This window comes from Hippoglossus hippoglossus, chromosome 14, assembly GCF_009819705.1.
Source record: "Hippoglossus hippoglossus isolate fHipHip1 chromosome 14, fHipHip1.pri, whole genome shotgun sequence".
NCBI classification, from domain to species: domain Eukaryota; kingdom Metazoa; phylum Chordata; class Actinopteri; order Pleuronectiformes; family Pleuronectidae; genus Hippoglossus; species Hippoglossus hippoglossus.
This window is the reverse complement of record NC_047164.1, coordinates 735,978-754,422: the sequence shown is the minus strand read 5'-3', so window position 1 is coordinate 754,422 and position 18,445 is coordinate 735,978. Positions and strand designations below refer to the sequence as shown.

General features: G+C 41.6%; 2 protein-coding genes across 3 annotated transcripts in view; one reads left to right on the top strand and one right to left on the bottom strand.

The window, feature by feature from the left end:
• The window catches only part of LOC117774637 (glutamate receptor 1-like), a 43,282-nt gene extending 39,493 nt beyond the window's left edge, over positions 1-3,789 (top strand). For both annotated transcript variants that reach the window (XM_034607203.1, XM_034607202.1), the window contains exons 17-18: positions 206-340; positions 3,306-3,789. In XM_034607203.1, the coding sequence (XP_034463094.1) occupies positions 206-340; positions 3,306-3,521 (351 nt within the window). In that variant the 3' untranslated portion in view covers positions 3,522-3,789. The remainder of the gene's footprint in view (positions 1-205; positions 341-3,305) is intronic.
• Positions 3,790-10,534: 6,745 nt separating this feature from the next.
• nipal4 (NIPA like domain containing 4) lies at positions 10,535-18,247 on the bottom strand. The gene is made up of 10 exons (XM_034607204.1): positions 18,029-18,247; positions 15,710-15,814; positions 14,448-14,576; positions 14,215-14,271; positions 13,604-13,694; positions 13,358-13,518; positions 12,955-13,122; positions 11,934-12,013; positions 11,516-11,728; positions 10,535-11,179 (listed from the first exon to the last, which is right to left on the bottom strand). Exons 1-10 carry the CDS (start codon positions 18,066-18,068, stop codon positions 10,973-10,975), a joined length of 1,251 nt encoding a protein of 416 aa, XP_034463095.1. The 5' UTR covers positions 18,069-18,247; the 3' UTR covers positions 10,535-10,972.
• Positions 18,248-18,445: the final 198 nt, after the last annotated feature.

The window sequence follows — 18,445 nt, the reverse complement described above, 5'->3', positions numbered from 1 at the left end:
TCTATTTACTTTATTATCCTCAATGCTACTGAACAAAGAAAACACGTTGCTCCGCGTCACAGCCTTTGAAATCTGAAAAAGTGTCTTAGTTAGACAGATATTTTATTTTAGCTTTGGGGCTTTTGTCAGTGACAAAACTCTGGTGACGTGACGACTGTCTGCGCCGTGATTGGTTGTCCCTGACCCCTCCCCTCTGTGCTGATAGGACAAGACGAGCGCGCTCAGTCTGAGCAACGTGGCCGGAGTGTTTTATATTCTGATTGGCGGCTTGGGGCTCGCCATGCTCGTGGCCCTGGTCGAGTTCTGCTACAAGTCCCGGATCGAGTCCAGGAGGATGAAGGTGAGTTTGATCGTGAGAATCTGCTTCAGGACTTCCACAGTCATGCTAGCAGCTCTGTGAGCTACTTAGCAACCATTTGAGCTACATGCTAAAATGCTAATATAATGTTTACCCTGCCCACCATTTTAGTTTAGTTTAGCTTAGCATGCTAATATTTAAAGCTCTAAACACAAAGCTGCAGCTGAGGCTCTTGGGAAAGACGTCACTTTGCAGGAGGCGATGATGAAAAGTCCGAATCACAAAAGTTATTTCAGTTCATCATGAATCTCTGAACCACGTTTCATTAGAGTCCAGCCATTTGAGGGATTTCAGTCAAAACCACAATATGAGGATCATGAAAGTCATTAAGATTCATCCTCTGGAGAACATGAACGTCTCGTTTCAGTCTGGACTCCAGTGCCGACTGTGAACTGATTATTTAACACAAAGCGAACGCACAAGCTTTTACACACAGACACAAAATGGCCGAGATGTTCATCGTCTCTTTATCAACACAACGACCAGATGATTCATTTCAGTTCTTGTTGCTTAAACCTTCCGACAAAAAACAAATGACTAAACAGACGAGACGACAACACGACGTCCTCGATGGAGATAATCAGAGTTTGTGTCTCTGACCGTGGACGAACAGGATTGATCAGTATGTTCAGTGGAGAACAGTTGCTGTGATTCGTGGACCATCAGGACCTTTGTCTCTGCAGCAGCTCTGGATTTCAACTCTCTCGAGTGACTCTCCTCCTCGCTGCCATTTGAAAGAGCATCAGCTGAACTCTGTTTGTCTGACACTGATCTGGAGCTCCTCTTCCTCGCTGGCGTCTGCGTGTGATGAAACTGCGGCCGCCTCATTACAGACGGCGCTGGTTTATGCTGAGACTTTGATGGGCTGTTCAGAAGGAACAAACAAGTCATTAGTGCCGTCGTCTCCACAGCAGCTGCACCAGTCTGTCGCTCTGCTGGACTTTTGTTATTCTCCTCACACACAGGGAGGACTTACACAAACCCTCGCCGCCGGCGGCAGTGACACGTCACGTGTGGCGGATTTCATCAGTCAGAGCAGATGGAGCAGGGTTAGGCGGCGGTTACCTGCTGCAGAGGTGGACGCAGTCACTGCAGCAAACAGGAGGAATAATCCATACAAACCACCACACGTCCTCAGAAGATACAGGAAGTTCGTTTGTTACACTGACGTAGAGGTGATGTCTGAGTGGAACACGCTGTGTCTCAAACCAGATACTTCAATCAGTCACACTGTCCTGTAGTACATGTAGTACACGTAGTACACGAAGTACACGAAGTACACTGAGTATTCCCACATGTAGTGCATTTGTTTCAACAGGATAATGTTTCAAATCAATGGCTCCTGTGTATCCAGAAATTACAAATCGCCAAAATATCCAACACCCGATTTTCTTGTGTTCGCTCTTACGTTGAAAATACGACAACGTGTCGTCCTCCCTCTGCCGCCATTTCCTTTGGTTTTAAAATGATGTCATGAAAGTTCAATGATTGAGATGCAGTGTGAAGGTCAGCGTCACCACAGTTATCACCGTTCATCCTGAGGCCAACAGGAACTTCTGAACCAAACTTCAACACAAACAATCCGATAGTTGTCATCTAACACAAACTGTTATGACCGAGCTCAGGGGAAACAAATCTGAGCAACGCCACATGAAGGATTCATCCTCTGGGAATCATGAGCGTCTGTTTCATCTCTGAGTCCAGAACAAAGAAAGCTTTGTAGAAATCGAGCTGTGACTCCGACACTGTTCACGTTCTGTCTCGAGCTGATGTGTGAATGTTTGCTAAAGGATAATTCTGCCGTCAACTCGTTCATTTTTATTCGTGCTTGTGACGTACGAGTTCACCGCTTGACGATAAGTTTACCAGGAAAAAGCATTAAAAGACGTCACAGTTTGTCAAAGTGATTTTCATTAAAAAGGTTAATAAGCAGATTTTTCCCCCTGCGATTTAGTGAAAGAATAAAAATGATTTTTAATTCTGAACTAAGATCTGCAGTGTTATCGCAGGTGTCGGTCGTGGCCTGCAGGCAGCAGCACTGAGACAGATGCTGCTGTCGCTCGGAGAATAAGACGCTCAGTGACAGTCAGGGATGAGGGCGAGAGACCAGACACTGAAGGAAAGAGAGAGAGAGACCTGGCGTTGACAGTGAAGTCGACGCCGACGGATTGTCAGCTGCTGACTTCCTGCCGTCGAGGTGGAAGCAGGAGGGAGATGAGTGATTGACTCTGATGTTCAGTTGTGGGATCGCTCGCTCAGAGCTGCTCCTGTAAATGAATAAACCTGGGATCTATTTGTACCAATCTGCCTGACGACCGCTGCTGCCAGGCGGCGAGCGGCGAGGGAGCACGAGAGCCTCCGAGGCCCCGAGACAGGATATTAACTCTGGATCCACATCATTAGTTCCACTGAGGAGGGATGGAAACAACTTTTACTGTTATTACTGTCAGAGACGACTGTGCCTCAAACAAAAACCTGCACGTTTATGTTGAGCTGAGAAACAGTGTGTTCCTACTTTACAGGTTTTATTGTGTTTTTTCCTGATGGTTGATAGTTTTGTCGTTAATGACGTTTTTTAAGTTCATAACTCTGAACACATGTTTAGAGACACACTTCCTGAAACAAGTATCTTAAAATCAACTAAACGAAGAAAGAAAGAAACAAAGAACCTGAAACTCAAGAACTCGATGTTTGGCAAATTCACCAACTTGTAATGGAGACAAGTACAAGCTGAGAAAACTATTTCTGAATCGTGAGAAACATAAAACTTAGCATTTGAGCTTCTAACGTCGCTGCAGATTCACTGGATTCTGTTTCACTCAGTTTACAACTAATTTCTTATTTTAATCAAATAAATATCAGATTTTTCTAAACTTATCTTCCTGTAAATTTCACTGTGCATTAATCAGATTTTTTTAAACCAGCTCCTTTTCTCTTTGTCTCACAGGAGCTCATCGACGCCGCCATGATGAGCACCAGACTCGGTGGGATGGCGGGAGGAGGAGGAGGAGGCGTGGCGGCTGTGGGCGGTTTTGGAGGAGGAGCTTCAGGACTCGGAGGCGAGAACGGCCGCGTGGTGGCGCACGATTTCCCAAAAGCTGGAGCTCAAGGTTTACCCTGCATGAGCAAAGCTGCCGGCATGGGACTGTCCACCGGCATGTGACCAAAACCCTGACTCCTGATTGGACGGAATGCTCCTGTCTGTCAGTCGGTGAGGAGAGAGAGACGGAGACGAGGGGAAGGAAAGAAGAGAAGAACAGATGAGGGTTGGAGGTAAAAATAAGAAGAGGAGAAGGAATGAGAAAGCGAGAGAAGAAGAAAGGATGAGAGTGAGGGAGAAGAAGAAAAAGGTGGAGGTTGTAGGGAGGTGAAGAACAAACAAGAGGAGAAGAAAGAGATGGAAAGATGAGGGAAGAAGAGGGGGAAGAAGAGAGAATAAAAAAGAGACAGAGATATTTAAAAGCAGGATAAAGGGAGGAGGAGAGGAACAGAAATGAAAGAAGACGATGCAGGAAAAGAAAAATGGTGAAGGAAGGAAAGAAATGAGAAGATGGACAGATGAACAAAGAAAGGAGATCGGAGGTGATGAGAGAAAAAGGTGGAGGGAGCATGAAGAAGGAATGATGAGGGATGGAGGCAGCAGAAGTTAAAGAAGGGAGAGGATGAGGGAGGAAGACGAGAGGAACAGTGATGAGATTTGAGGAAAGATAGAAAAAGAAAGGAAAAAGACCGGAGGAGAAGAAGGAGAAGAAGGAGACATGTGACGGACCGACAGGAGGAGGAGTGTTCACGTTCACAGCAGAGAAAAGTGACTCAGCTCCTGCAAGACGAGCGACTGGGCTTCACAACCAGAGGCTCGACTTTTTCTATAAGCTCCTCCTCTTCTGCAATAAGAGAAACTGAGGAGGGAAACTTCTTAAAGACTCAACTGACCGACTTCCTCTTCCTCCTTTTCTTATTCTACCCTTCACTCCTCCTCCTCCTCGTTCCGTCACGTTCGCACAAAAGAGATTTGAGCATGTTTTCATCCTTTAGACTTTGAAACACGGACGAACACGCGTGTGCTGATGAACCTGAGGGAAACGTGTGAAGATGTATTTGTCACATGTTTTATTTTGTCCTGAAAATTCTTCTAAAACTTTATTTTGTGGCGAATAAACACTGATGTGAAGTTGACGTTAAAGGTCAGAGTCCGAAGTTCAAATGTTTTGTTTTCGATCAACACTTCAAAACCAAAAAACCTTTAAAGCAGCATAATGTAACAGTTACTGATGAACAGCGCCCCCTGCAGCCCCACACGATGAACTGGTCTCTGTGTCCGAGCGATGAAGTGGTTTCCTGTTCCCACTCACTGAACTGAAACATTACCCATGATCCTCTGCTTCCTGACCCTGAAGAGCTGCTGCTGTAACAAATCCACCAAACTGTTCAGAATTCTTCATGTTTCTAAGTTTCCTGCTGAATATTGGAGATAAACTCTGGTTTTTAATAACTTCCGAGTGTTTTTCACTGATCTCAGTTCAGCTTCACTCTTCAACTGCAACTGATTGTGACAGTTGAACTAATTCAAAGTAATAAAAGTTACATATTGTTTATTTAAAACGATAAAATTAAATTCTTCACATTAGATGAACGTGCACATTTCTGTCAGTTTGGTTTTATATGATTATTCAATTATCAAATTAATTGACAATCAACTGCTCCGATTATTAAATGAATAAAAGCTTAAATACAAACTGTGATTGATAGTGAAAATAAGATGTTTGAATCCGGTCCCAATAAAACACTCACTGGTTCCTGCTGGTATTGAAATGTGGGAACAATTGAAGAAAACAAAATGTGGAACGAGTGAGAAACTCTAAGAATAAATATTATCAATTTGTAGTATTTTTCGAAAGTTTAATGGATTTCAGTTATGATGCTAAGAGGATGGAAACAGGAAGCTCAATAAATCTCACATGCTATATGTTAGCATTAGCTAAGTAACATCTTGTAAGGGATTTTACACACAGTGTTGGCTAATGCTAGTGAAAATGCTAAGCTAACATCACCCAAGACAGGGAAAACAAGCTCATTAATCACCTGAAGATGATGAAGATGATGATGAAGATGTTGACGTCTCACCTGTTTCTTTTATCGCCAACTTCTTCTGCAGGTATGCTAACACGCTAACGTGCTAACACGCCCTATCTATCTCATTCGACACGTCCATGAAAGAACAGATCAGTAAATCATTTATTAACTTAATGACACAGAACAAAGTTACACTGTAATTCTTTTGTTGTGTTACATGTTTTTGTCACATTTCGAGGAAATAACTTCTACAACTAATTAAAAGAAACACAAGAAACACACAACAACACACATCCAGCAAAAAGACACAAACACAGGTCTCTGATAAATTCACACTAATCAGTTGCAGTTTGTTCTGTCTCGACCTTCGTCTGAAATAAAAACACTAACGTCAGTGACCTTGACGTGAATGTCCTCGCTTGTCTTTTCAGACACTGACGTCCACATGATGAAGTCACGTGTTACAAAATAAAAGCGTCGTTCTGCTCCGGTTGCCTGACATTTACCGTTTTATATTTCAGAGCGATTTTACTGCGGCTTCTGAAAACGTCAGGACACGAAGTGACTCTTCATTCACAGGAACAGAAACACCATCGGGGGAAAGTTCCATTAAACTGGAGGTGGAGATCTTTTAAACTCCTGAATGAACGAAGCTCGTCGTCTCCACTGATCCTCAAACAGCTGCTTCACGTCACATGACTCCACATCTGTCCTCCACGAAGACGCAGCACCAGAACCTTTCATACAGATATCAGGAAAATGAAATGTTCACATTTGTATGATAAGAATGACACATGTGCCGAGCTACACCTGTAAATAATGTTCCTTTTATTTGAGTCATGAGTTCATAACCTTTTGATTTTGTTGATTACGCTCAGTTACTCTGTTAAATAAAAACTCGTACGTTATCTGGACTTTTGTAGTTTTTCTGTTTCGTAGAGAATCGTGTTGACGAAACAACCTGTGAAGGTTTAAAGTATATTTCTGTATCACATGGGGTGAAAGGGAGCTAATGAAACTAAGACAGCTGGAACAAATACTCAGTATCCACGTCCCGGAGCGAGGAAGTCCAACGTGTGCGTTTCTGTTTGATCCTCGTGGACAGAAACTAAAGCTCCGATTTTCCTCTTTGCAGACGATTGGTTGTGTTTGCTTCTTCCCACCATGACCTCCAGCTCTGGGCCGTTTGCAGTGGGAAGCGAGTCAGCACCACTGAGGTGTTCTGCTGGGAAGCTTTGGCTTGAGATGAGGAATCTGACCTTTGACCTTCAGGTTTCAGGTGGATCGGTGCAGCTTCCTTGTCAGGGGGGTGATGGTCGATCGCTGGGACCAACCTGAGGACAAGCACTGGATATATAGAGTTTAAAGCTTTTTAAAACTATATATACTGTATAAATATGTATGTATAGTATTTATAGTGAAGGACTCGGCTATCGAAGCTCACTCCAGTTTAATTATCTACAACTATCTGGCAGGACCAAAGATACTTTTGAGAACAGAAACATCTGCAGACACTTGACGATTCAGAGTCTAGATGTTCGTCAAGCTTTGAAAAGTTATGAACGCTGCTAAGATGAAAATAAAATAAGAACAGTGATTCTGATGTGTCCCGAAGATCCAATGAAATAAAGCTGAGCAGAGAAACGAGGAGAAATGTCTCGATCTGCTGCCGGTTTCCAGATCACTGAAGAAAACCACTCGGCCACTTCACCCGAGGAGGAGACGTCTGAAAACTGAAATCACATGACAGAGGTTTGTTTTATTCTGCTGCAGGTTGTTTAACACATTTAATCAAAAACACTTTGACACTGATTCATAAAGTTGAATTGAAACTTCCAATATTCATTACTTACATATAGACGATTCATTTTTTGAATTACAAGTTTGAATATTCAAACATTAAATGTCTAATTAGATATTCACACATTTGCATAATTATCCAGAACAGAAATGAAAACACTCGATGACTCTGGGCTCAGAATTCTAAAGTCGACAAATCAGAATCGAGGTTTTTACTTAATATAATTTGTGCTTTTTATCTTTCAGTCATGATCAGAGAAAATGTTTTACAGAACAAACTCATGTGTTTCAAACACACTGAACTGAGAGAGAAGCACAAGAAGCTGATTTCAACTTTAATGTTGAAAACTTTCTTCAGTTTGTGACGATATTGATTTTGTGTAAAGTTTTAAAGCTGCTGACAAACAGAAGCTTTGCAGAAAACACAGGTTTCTTTAATGATCTGGTTCTAACAGAAACTTTCAATAAAACAAACGTCACCTTTTCTTTCTCTGCATCTTTATCGATCGTCCTCTTGGTGCAGTGTCTTCATTTCCACTTCTCTCTCTCGCTCAAGTCTTAAACCTTTAACTTTCGACACCATTATTTCTCTTATTATTTCGTCTTCTGTCCATTAGCTACGGCTCTTTTCCGAGCTGCTGGGACCTTTCATCGAATGGTTCGGTGTCCTGAGGGGGCATCACATGACGTAACACCTCATTACTCTGTGAGCTGTGAGGGAGGACGGAGACAGACGGGGCCAAAACAAAGCCAACAATTAGCCCCAGAAAGGTCCTGATTGGGAGTTTGTGGCCCATTACCTTCCCCTGCTCGTCCTCCAGGAAACCTCCAGAACAGAGAGGAGGAGGAGGAAGAGGAGGAGGAGGAAGATTAGATCCCTGGGGGCTTCCGGCAAAACACCAGACCAAAGAGATTTAGAGAAGTGTGAACTAAAAGTACAAATGTGCTCGTTAAGCTTTGAGGACGTTGAGTGTGTTGAAAAGACTCAGTTTAACACACAAGTATAAAAGCAGAGGTTTATTTGTCTGTGTTTGGAGCCACATTTATAATTTGTATTATTTACAGGATTCTTATCGATGTGCACATCATCAGTCGTGTTACATGTGATGCAGCACTTTGGGAAAATCACTGTAATAATCAATCTTTTACAAACATGAGTATCTGTGTTTGTTTACTGATTCTTTATTTTACCGATCAAATAATAAACAAAATATTCATGTATATATCGTTATATTCTTTTTCCTTAATTCAAGTTCAATATAAAAAAAAACTCTGTGGTTTGCTTTAAAGAAAAGATGGAGCTGTTCAATAAGATGACCGTACATGTTTTGACCAGCAGAGGGCGCAAGAGGAAAAGTCAGAGAATCCCTGAAATCAGGAGGATTCATCCTCTGGGCACCATGAAAATCTACACATTTCATTCACAGACACCTTTGTTAGTTTGGTCCATGTCCCATCTCCTAACATGGAGGAGATGGGGTTCATGACCTATACTGCAGTCAGCCACCAGGGGGCGATCAAGACACTTTCAGGCAGCTGTCATGTCGTCCATCTTTATTTACAGTTCATGGTTCTATACACGTCCGTGTAGTTTATTGTTCCACATGAATAAACATTATTCATTGATTATGTTAGTTATTAACTTTAATCAAAATAATGTGTTTTCATAGTTGTAGTATCAGTGGAGCTCAGAGCTTCGTTATCGTGACGTAAACTTGATGCTGTTCTGACTTCATGTGATCTGACCTGAGATCATTTATAACGTTTCACAGTAAAACACTGACTGATGACCTGTGTCACAGTGACCCCTGGTGGACAAGTACAGAACAATGTTCTACACACTCGACTTTTTGTCATGTGTCATTTTATCTACATTATATTGTCTGTCAACTAGTACCTTTAAATAATAATATAATAATAATAATAATAATAATAATAATAATAATAATAATGTATTATTATTATTTAAAAACACATTTACAAAGTGCTTCGCAGACATAAAAACAGAAAACACATTCTGTGTAATTACAAATTTAAACAAGTTAAAGCAGGACAATGGATAAAATGAAGCAATAAAATGTAATAATTAGTCCTCTGAGGATGAACCGCTTCACCGACTCTGAGCATCTCCCCACAGGAGCAGCAGCCGAGCACAGAGAGACGATGAGGACGCTGGTCCACAAACAGAGCGTGAAGAACAACACAGCAAGTTATAAATGTAATGATCATCACAGTTAGTCTTTAAGTCGTCTTTGTTCTGACTCGTGTCCAGGACACAGATAAATGTCCTCATCACCAAAAGATCTGGAACCTCCTCGTGTTTCCAAGTGGACGTCTTCGTCTTCTACGTGTACGGCTCCTCTTCTTCATCCTGAGATGTTTGTGTTCTTCCAGCTTCACGTCCGTCACGTGTTAGAAACCTCATCAACACGTCCACTCGCTCTCTGGGAAGCTTCCACACATTGTCCTGCTGTTTCCTCACATGGACTCACTCTGACATGTTACACACATTTTACTAGGAGGCTGCAGGAGAAGATCCAGAACATGTCCAGAGACACTGACTCAGACATTTGTTCTCACATAGAGAACCTCCAGAACATGTGAGGAACATGTGAGGAACACATCAGGAACATGTGAGGAACATGTGAGGAACACATCAGGAACATGTGAGGAACACATCAGGAACATGTGAGGAACATGTCGGGAACATGTGAGGAACAAGTCAGGAACAAGTCAGGAACATCAGCTGAGATTAAAAACATGAATAGATTGTTTGATAAAGATGGACGACATGACGGTTCCTAAAAGTGAAGCCAGATCACCTCTATCGCCCCCTGGTGTCTGGCTGCAGTATAGGTCATAAATCCTCCTCCTCCATGTTAGCAGATGGGACATGGACCAGACTAAACAAATGAGAGTAGACGCTAAATAAATAATAAACAATAATTTACATGAACATGTTTGTGTTTGTTAGAACTCGAACAATTTACCAGTTGGAAAATGAAAATCTGCCGATATGAGTCTTTCACAGACGTATTAGTATCAGTTTGTTTGCTGATATAAAAACTTATTTCACTGAATAAAGAATGAAGTTCACTGATGGTTATATTTTACGTTAAAAAAATTTCTATATTTGGTTTTATTTGTGTTTTCTTTTTCTTTTTAGTTTTAACTGTGAAATATCAAACCTCATCGCATTTTCTTTTCATAAATGTTTGATAACATCTGAGGAATCATTGAGCATTTCTTTCATTCCACGTCCATCTCGTAAATAAAGTGATGAAGCAGTCGAGGGTTGTTTCATTGAGTCAGATACAAAAACAGTTTATTGAACATCATCATCGTCACAGACACAATAAAAACAGACTCAGCTCAGAAACACTTGATCAATAATAAAAGCAGTTTGTAGCAGAGATAATTAAAAATCTACTTTAATTTTTAATTCAAATAAAATCATTTTGTCGGTAAAGTTCATTTGCTGCTGCTAAAGAAAAAAATATTTGATATGTTTTGATCGCGTCCCTTAAAGTTCTTCATGTCCTCAGGGACATGACGTCTCTGTCCAGTTCAACTGAATCTAATTTGATTTGTGTGAAAGTTCTGAAGTGAAACCAGACGTCTGGGCCTTTCAGAATAAAGTGCACGAGACTTACATCATCAGGCAGAGCGAGGACTACAGCTCTGAGAGGACTGAACTACAGAGTCCAGGAAACCTGCGTCTCCTTCGTCCTCGTGTCTCTTTTAGCTGATGATGAAGACTCTGGGTGGGTCCTCTCTCATTGGAGGAAGACTCTCAATCACCATGTTGTCCATCAGTCCGTATTTATCCTCCTTTTTCCTCCGCCCTCCTTCGTTTCCTCCTCCTTCACCATTGGCTGAAATCTCCTCTGCAAGTCCCTCCCCCTCCACCGGCTGAGACAGCTGATTGGTCAGCTGCTTCATCGTCACCTGCGTTTAAAAAAGACGTCAAAGAATTAACACTAATATTTTAAATATAAAACATGTAAAAACAGAATCCTGCTGCGTCTTTATGGAAATAAAGTCATCAGACAAATGAGTCATTTGACTCATAGTTTCAACTCTATTGTGCAAAAATACACAAATTTTAAATAGAAAACAAAGATAAAATGATTATAATTATTATTGTCTGTGATCACGGCTCCACTTCGGATTTTTTCAGTCAAGGATAAAAATCATATTCGGGTTTGTTTTTGCTCTCAGAGAAAATCGAAAGCTGAAAAGAAGTTGATCACTTTCACAGAACAAGAGGGGCGGGGTCACGACCTGCAGCTCTTTGAAGAAGTGGAGCATGGCCACGCCCACCACGATGACCACGAAGGCGCCGAGCGTCGTGACCACGTCCACGGCCGTCATGCTCGTCCACTCGTGGAAGAGGATGATGGAGGTGGACAGAACGACGGAGGTGAAGAGGACGTAGTAGATGGGGTAAACCAGCAGCGTGTTGAACGTGTCTAGAGACTTGTTCAGGTAGTTCACCTGCAGGGGGCGATGCAGACACAGGTCAGATACAACATATATCAGGATTTTTTAACTTTTTTAACTTAACTTTAACTTTTTAACAACGTGTAAAAATCTGAGCATCACAAAAACACTTTTATTCGATTATCAACAACTTCCTGCCTCCACTGACTCTGAAGAACAACTCCGAGCAACAATATAAGAACCATGGGAATGACATCACCTGTGTTACTATGGAGACGATGAGAGTGAGAAGCAGGATCCAGGTGAGAGGACTCGTGAGAACTGAAACATCATAAAACACTAAACAGACAAAGACACAGAGACAATGAACAGATTTAACATTTTAACTGGTTTCATTTATTTTTGTGAATCAAACTTTCTCCTCCAGCGAAGCAGGAAGTTCCCACACAGACACATTTACGCTTTAAAACTAAAACCACCTCCGTCAAGGTGAGTAACGATCCTGCTCCACATTAACACCTGAAAAAACACAGGTCACATGACCGTTCACGTCCACTGGTCATGTGATGTAAACAGGAAGTAGATGGTCTCCTCTGCAGCTGGTTGCTTAGTAACAGAAACTCCTCTTAAGGAGGAACAGTGATGGTGAAGAGTCAGAGCAGGGACGACGAGGTGGAACTGTTACTGACAGGAAGTGTTACTGACAGGAAGTGTTAGCGACGCTTTGTGTTCACCGCTGGTAGTCGAGTCATGTGACTGATGAGAACCAATCAGGAAGAGAACGTCTGCGTCATCGTTTACTAAAGTCTCAGTTTCTGTTCAGACTCAAACACAAACCCAGAGTTTTCAAAGCGAGAGCAGTTTACACAAGTCTCTGATTCAGAGGCTGGAAACTGCAGCAGGCGTAACCATAGCAACAGGGGTGTGTTTTAAAACTGAAACGTATCAGTGTGGGTGTGGCCTCATGTTCTGTTGTTGTAAACTATGAATTTTTGTCAGAAAAAAACAACTTTATTGAGTTCTTGAAATCTTTCGGGGTGATGTTCCTCATTTCTTCTTTTTTACGAACCTAAGAATTATTGATGAATTGATGATGAGGCTCATTGTGAAGTTTTAGCCTCTATTTTTAAATTGGTTTTGTTCTGGCAGAAGTGGAATGAAAACAAGAAATAAGAGAAACTGTTTCCATCAGTTTCGAATCACAACTTTCACCACTTCTATATTTTGTGAACAAAATGTAAACGGTTGGAAACCATGACGACGTGTTTGGTGTGTCTCACCGGTGTTGATGGCGATGGCGAGGCCCTTCACCGACGAGACCGTGAAGGCTCCGAGCAGCGAGCAGATGCTGATGTAGACGAGGATGTTGGATCGACCGAACCGAGGAGAGAAGTACAAGACGAGCACGGCACACAACAGCAACACAGCTGAGACGTACACCAGGAAACCTGACACACACACACACACACACACACACACGTCAGCTTCATAAACCATCTTTACAAACATTTATTTAACGTCTACTTTGATTATTTTAGTTTGGTCCATTTCCCATCTGCTAACATGGAGGAGACAGGATTTATGACCTATACTGCAGCCAGCCACCAGGGGGCGACAGAGATGGTTTGGCTTCACTTGTGAAACTGTCAAGTTGCCCCCACCCCCCTGACAACCCCCCCTCACCAGGGTCGAGCAACTTGTCCGTCATGTCCTGCAGTGATGTCACTTCCTGTTCCTCTGGGGCGTGGATGACCAGCAGGATGCTTCCCAACACACACAGCAGACAACCGAGCTTCCCCACTACGTTCAACACCTCCCCCAACAGGTAGGAGGACAGAACTGCACTGAAACACACACACACACACACACACAGGCTTGTTATTGGTTCTCAGTCTGACCTCTTTCATCAGAAGTGAAATGAGAACCGACCTGATGAGGACACTCAGAGCTCCCAGTGGAGTCACCAGCGTCGCCGGAGCGAACATGTAGGCGACGAAGTTACAGGCCTCCCCCGCTCCCACTGCCGAGTGACACACACATGAAGACATCGTCAGGGCTGTCACATGACACAAATGATCACGTGACAATCAACACATGACTCTTTATCTCTACAGTAATTAGTAATTAGTAATTAGCTGCCTCATATATATATATGTATATATATATTCTTTTTCTGTGAGAGTTCAAACAGTTTCCGGTTCCTCCACAGTTAACACGAGTCCGGCTGCAGAGTCAATATGACCAATAATAAATATGACAAACTCAATGGAGAATATTTAGTGAACTGGCATCATGAACATTGTTCCTGACGCGTGGTTCAGGAAACTCAGTGAAAACAATAAGATGCTGAACCATCATGAGAACGTTTACACTGGAAACAAAGATGGCTGCTCCGCTGTGTGAGCGTCTGGTTTCCACGGTGAAGACGAAACCAGATGTGCTCAAACATCTGGAGGTTCATACGTTCAGCTGATCGGTCAACAAACACAAATATGGTACAAAAGTATAGAATTCAGAAAATAGAATGAATAGATTCTTACTGGTTAGCAGGCCCCCCCACCAGAGCCAGTCCTTCAGGTAACCATGACCTCCATCACCTACACACACACACACACACACACACACACACACACACACACACACACACACACACACACACACACACACACACACACACACACACACACACACACACACAGATATAAGTGATAATCGTGATGAGTGATTTCTTTATCTCTCTTGAACACATGGTTCCAGTCGATCACACGCTCACCTGCTCGGGTGTGACCGGTGTCGGCCAATCGGAGGAGAGCCTTCTTCTTGAGAATGACGCTGCCGCCGATGAGGAGGGCGGACATCAGAGCCAGAGTCAGGCCGAGCCACAGGTTGTACGAACTCACATCTGCAGACAAACAGTGAGTCAGTGTGTGTTCATGAGGGTGTGTAGAATTTAACTAATGAGTTTTAAAGATAAATAATCAGACCGAGGATTAATCCTGGATTTAAATCTGCATGTTCTGACATTTATTTGTATTCATTATCTTTTTGGTATAAAAAAATGTAAATTAGACAAATGAGGCTGAAAACTGAAAATGTTTAAGATTAATCTTTCACCTGCAGATGGTTTTATTTAGATTATTGATTAATCTGCAGATTAATTTCTTAATCAATCATTTGTTTGGTCTGGAACAACATTATGAGAACAACCCCACATATTTTTTAACAGTCAGGGTGAATAATAGTAATAATACAAAAATTGCTATATGATGCTTTAAATAGAAGCAGACATGTATATTTCCAATTGAACAATAAAACAGGATCAATTTATTAGATATTAAGATTGAAAAATAAAAATGAATATTGAATATTTCTTAAAATATAATTTAAGTCTCCATATTTGAGAATTTAGAAGCCTTTTCAAATTTTAAACTTTGGGATCTCAGTTAAAATGTATAAGATGGAATAAGGACATTTGAATTATCTGTTGATTTAACTTTTTGTGAATTATTTGCATGGAAGAGATTTTGAGAAACTTTCTCTTTTAACAAATAAATCTTTTGTCTTCGACAAAGTGAATAATAATAAAATAACAACAATAAGAAGAAGAAGAAGAAGAAGAAAGTTCCTCTTTTCATGACAGCGACAGAAACGAATCTGACACCAAACTCAAAGTTCACCAATTCATCTAAACTGGTTTGATTAGTTTGTGAACTTCTGTGTTAAAGCTCCTGTGAAATTCAATCTGCAGGAAACCAAGAACAATGAGGCTCCTCCTCCTCTTCTTCTTCTTCTTCTTCTTCTTCTTCTTCTTCTTCTTCTTGAAGACAGTTTGTGTGTGAAACACTTTAATCTAAACAAAGGGTTTTATAGTTTATATATCACCACCTGTTGTGTGACTGCTGTTGTTCAGGTGTGTGTGTGTGTGTGTGTGTGTGTGTGTGTGTGTGTGTGTGTGTGTTACCTGTTGTGTGACTGCTGTTGTTCAGGTGTGTGTGTGTGTGTGTGTGTGTGTGTGTGTGTGTGTGTGTGTGTTACCTGTTGTGTGACTGCTGTTGTTCAGCTGTGTGTGTAACACTGTTTGATCTCCACTGAATGAACACACTGTAGACATGGAGCCGCACCACAGCCTCAGTACAGACGCTGCAGACACATGAGAACAGAGTGAGTCCAGTTACAACTTTTAACAAAGTAACACAACAGAGTCAGAGTAAACAGCCTCGTCACCGTGACGACACCCGTTGGTCTGTGAACTGAAGCCTCAGCTTCACATTGTGTCCAATGAAACTAGAGACTGAGACAGAAACTCCTGAATATTTCCTGACGTTATAAAGTGAGAAGTAGAGTCACTTTCTATAGACTTCTATAGAAACTACCTGAGGAGTCGCCCCCTGCTGGTCACTACACAGAAGACACTGTGTAGACACTTCTGAAGTGGCTTCACTTTCTGGACCTGGAGTTTACGTCTGTTTTCTATAAACAATATGAATCAATTAGAAACGTCTGGTCGAGAGTCACAAACTGGTTTTGGCAGGTTTGATGATGACATCATAGGAATCATTGGCACATGTACAATTATAGGTCGATATATCGGTATTGGAAATGTTTCACTCCCCAATATTAATATTTATATGGATATCATGACATTTATATTGATATTGAAAACATCCTCAAAAATCCATATCAAGTCCTGAACGACTGAACATAAACAAAGCTTCAGTTTGTTCTAACCCATCGACTGAATTAACTGAGTAAACTTCTGCTTCTCTGACCTCATTTGTTGTTTGTCTTGTGCGGCGGCTGCAGGTTTGTGTAAGACGGGTTTGACCACTGCTGGTCATGAGAGTAACAGGACGAGAGAGCAGACTCAATATTTACACTGTCAACACTGACGCCTCAGTATAAACACAGATAACACAGAGCAGCAGCTCTGCAGCGTCATGTTTGACTTTCACCGGAAACAAACGGAAAGAACCTGAAAAACTGCATTAATGACGGGAAACAGCGTGTAGAGGTCAGAGGTCGAATCAGACTCAGGAGCTGAGGAGCTGTTTGTAAACCTGAACTGAACCACACACATGTTCCTCACATGTTCCTCACATGTTCTGTAGGTTCTGTGTGTGAGAACAAATGTCTGAGTCAGTGTCTCTGGACATTTTCTGGATCTTCTCCTGCAGCCTCCTAGTAAAATGTCTGTAAAGTGTCAGAGTGAGTCCATGTGAGGAGACAGCAGGACAATGTGTGGAAGCTTCCCAGAGAGCGAGTGGACGTGTTGATGAGGTTTCTAACACGTGACGGACGTGAAACTGGAAGAACACAAACATCTCAGGATGAAGAAGAGGAGCCGTACACGTAGAAGACGAAGACGTCCACTTGGAAACACGAGGAGGTTCCAGATCTTTTGGTGATGAGGGCCGACGCCGGTGTGGATGAGCTGTAAACAACAACACTGATCTTTCCACAGCAGAGTTTATACGTCATGTCCGGCCTCCTGCTGCTCTACAGGCTCCGCCCCTGCTGCTCTACAGGCTCCGCCCCTCGCCTGGATGTTCCCCACATGTTCCTGTTTGAACGAGTCGGGACCCGACAACCTGCTGCTGCTGCTTCACAAACACTAACCACAACATGTACACACACTGTTTTACTGAGTCTCTTGAATAATGACAGAAATGTTCATATTCTCTGACAGAGAGTTTTCTGTCTGTTTGTTTGTTTGTTTGTTTGTTTGTTTGTTTGCAGCATTACACAAAAACCAGGAAACAGATTTCCAGTAAACTTGGTGGAAGGATGAGACGTGTGTCAAGAAAGAAATATTAATGTCTGAAAACAGATTCATCAAAAATCTAAATTATGTTTTATTTTACAAGAATATCTTTCTTAAGTATTTCATATAATCATCTCCTGTAAATAACTGAGTGTGGCAGAAAACCTATTGTATTTTTCTCTGAGATATAGTGGTTGTATAAAGATGAATAATAGTAATAATGAAAACTTTCTATTTATATATATATATATATATATATATATGTTACAAGCTGCTTTACAAGTTAAAAATGAAACATTGAAGACAAACAATAAGAAACAATTATTCAGAAAACAACATTAGAGCTAAAACACAGAACCAACGTGATGAATATATTTGAAACTGGTTAAAACTTGAACATTTACAGAAATGTTGATTAGTGTGTTTTGAATAAAAGAGAATAAAGCTCAGTAACAAGCTGCAGCATCAGAGTGAAGTTAGTTCCTGCTTTTTGTCTTTAACTTCTCTATGTTTGAGCTGATGAAGTGATGAAGATGAAGTGATGAAGATGAAGTGATGAAGATGAAGTGATGAAGAGGCCGTGTTGTTCTCACCGTTGGTGCACGTCTCATTCTGCAGATAAACATCTCGCATCGTGTCGCTTCAGTCGAGGAACCGGAGGAAACGTCCCAGTGAGGAAATAAAACCAGTGGAAACAAAACGAGGAGAAGAAGAAGAAGAAGAGAAGTTTTCGTCCTGATCCTGAAACTCGATGTTCGTGTCCTCAGCAGGTGAAGCACCTGGCCCCGCCCACTGCAGGTGAGCTGCCGCCCCGCCCACCGGAACAAACACAGGAAGCACAAAGAAACGGCCAATCAAATAATAACAATGGAATGGAAGGAAAAACAATATTAACGACAAAACAATATAGATATAAAATTATAAAATAATAAAATAAATGTCTGAGATGAACACATTTCTTCTTTTGAACCCAAAACAACGCGTTTGAAAATAAAACATAATAAAAGTAA

What these genes read in the sequence shown, in the direction of transcription:
- nipal4 (XM_034607204.1), bottom strand. Translation starts at nt 18,068, where the DNA reads ATGCGAGATGTTTATCTGCAGAATGAGACGTGCACCAACG. An exon ending in CACCGGTCACACCCGAGCAG is followed by an intron (nt 14,272 to 14,447) that starts GTGAGCGTGTGA and finishes GTGTGTGTGTAG; the next exon opens with GTGATGGAGGTCATGGTTAC. An exon ending in ACTTCTTCAAAGAGCTGCAG is followed by an intron (nt 11,180 to 11,515) that starts GTCGTGACCCCG and finishes TTTTAAACGCAG; the next exon opens with GTGACGATGAAGCAGCTGAC.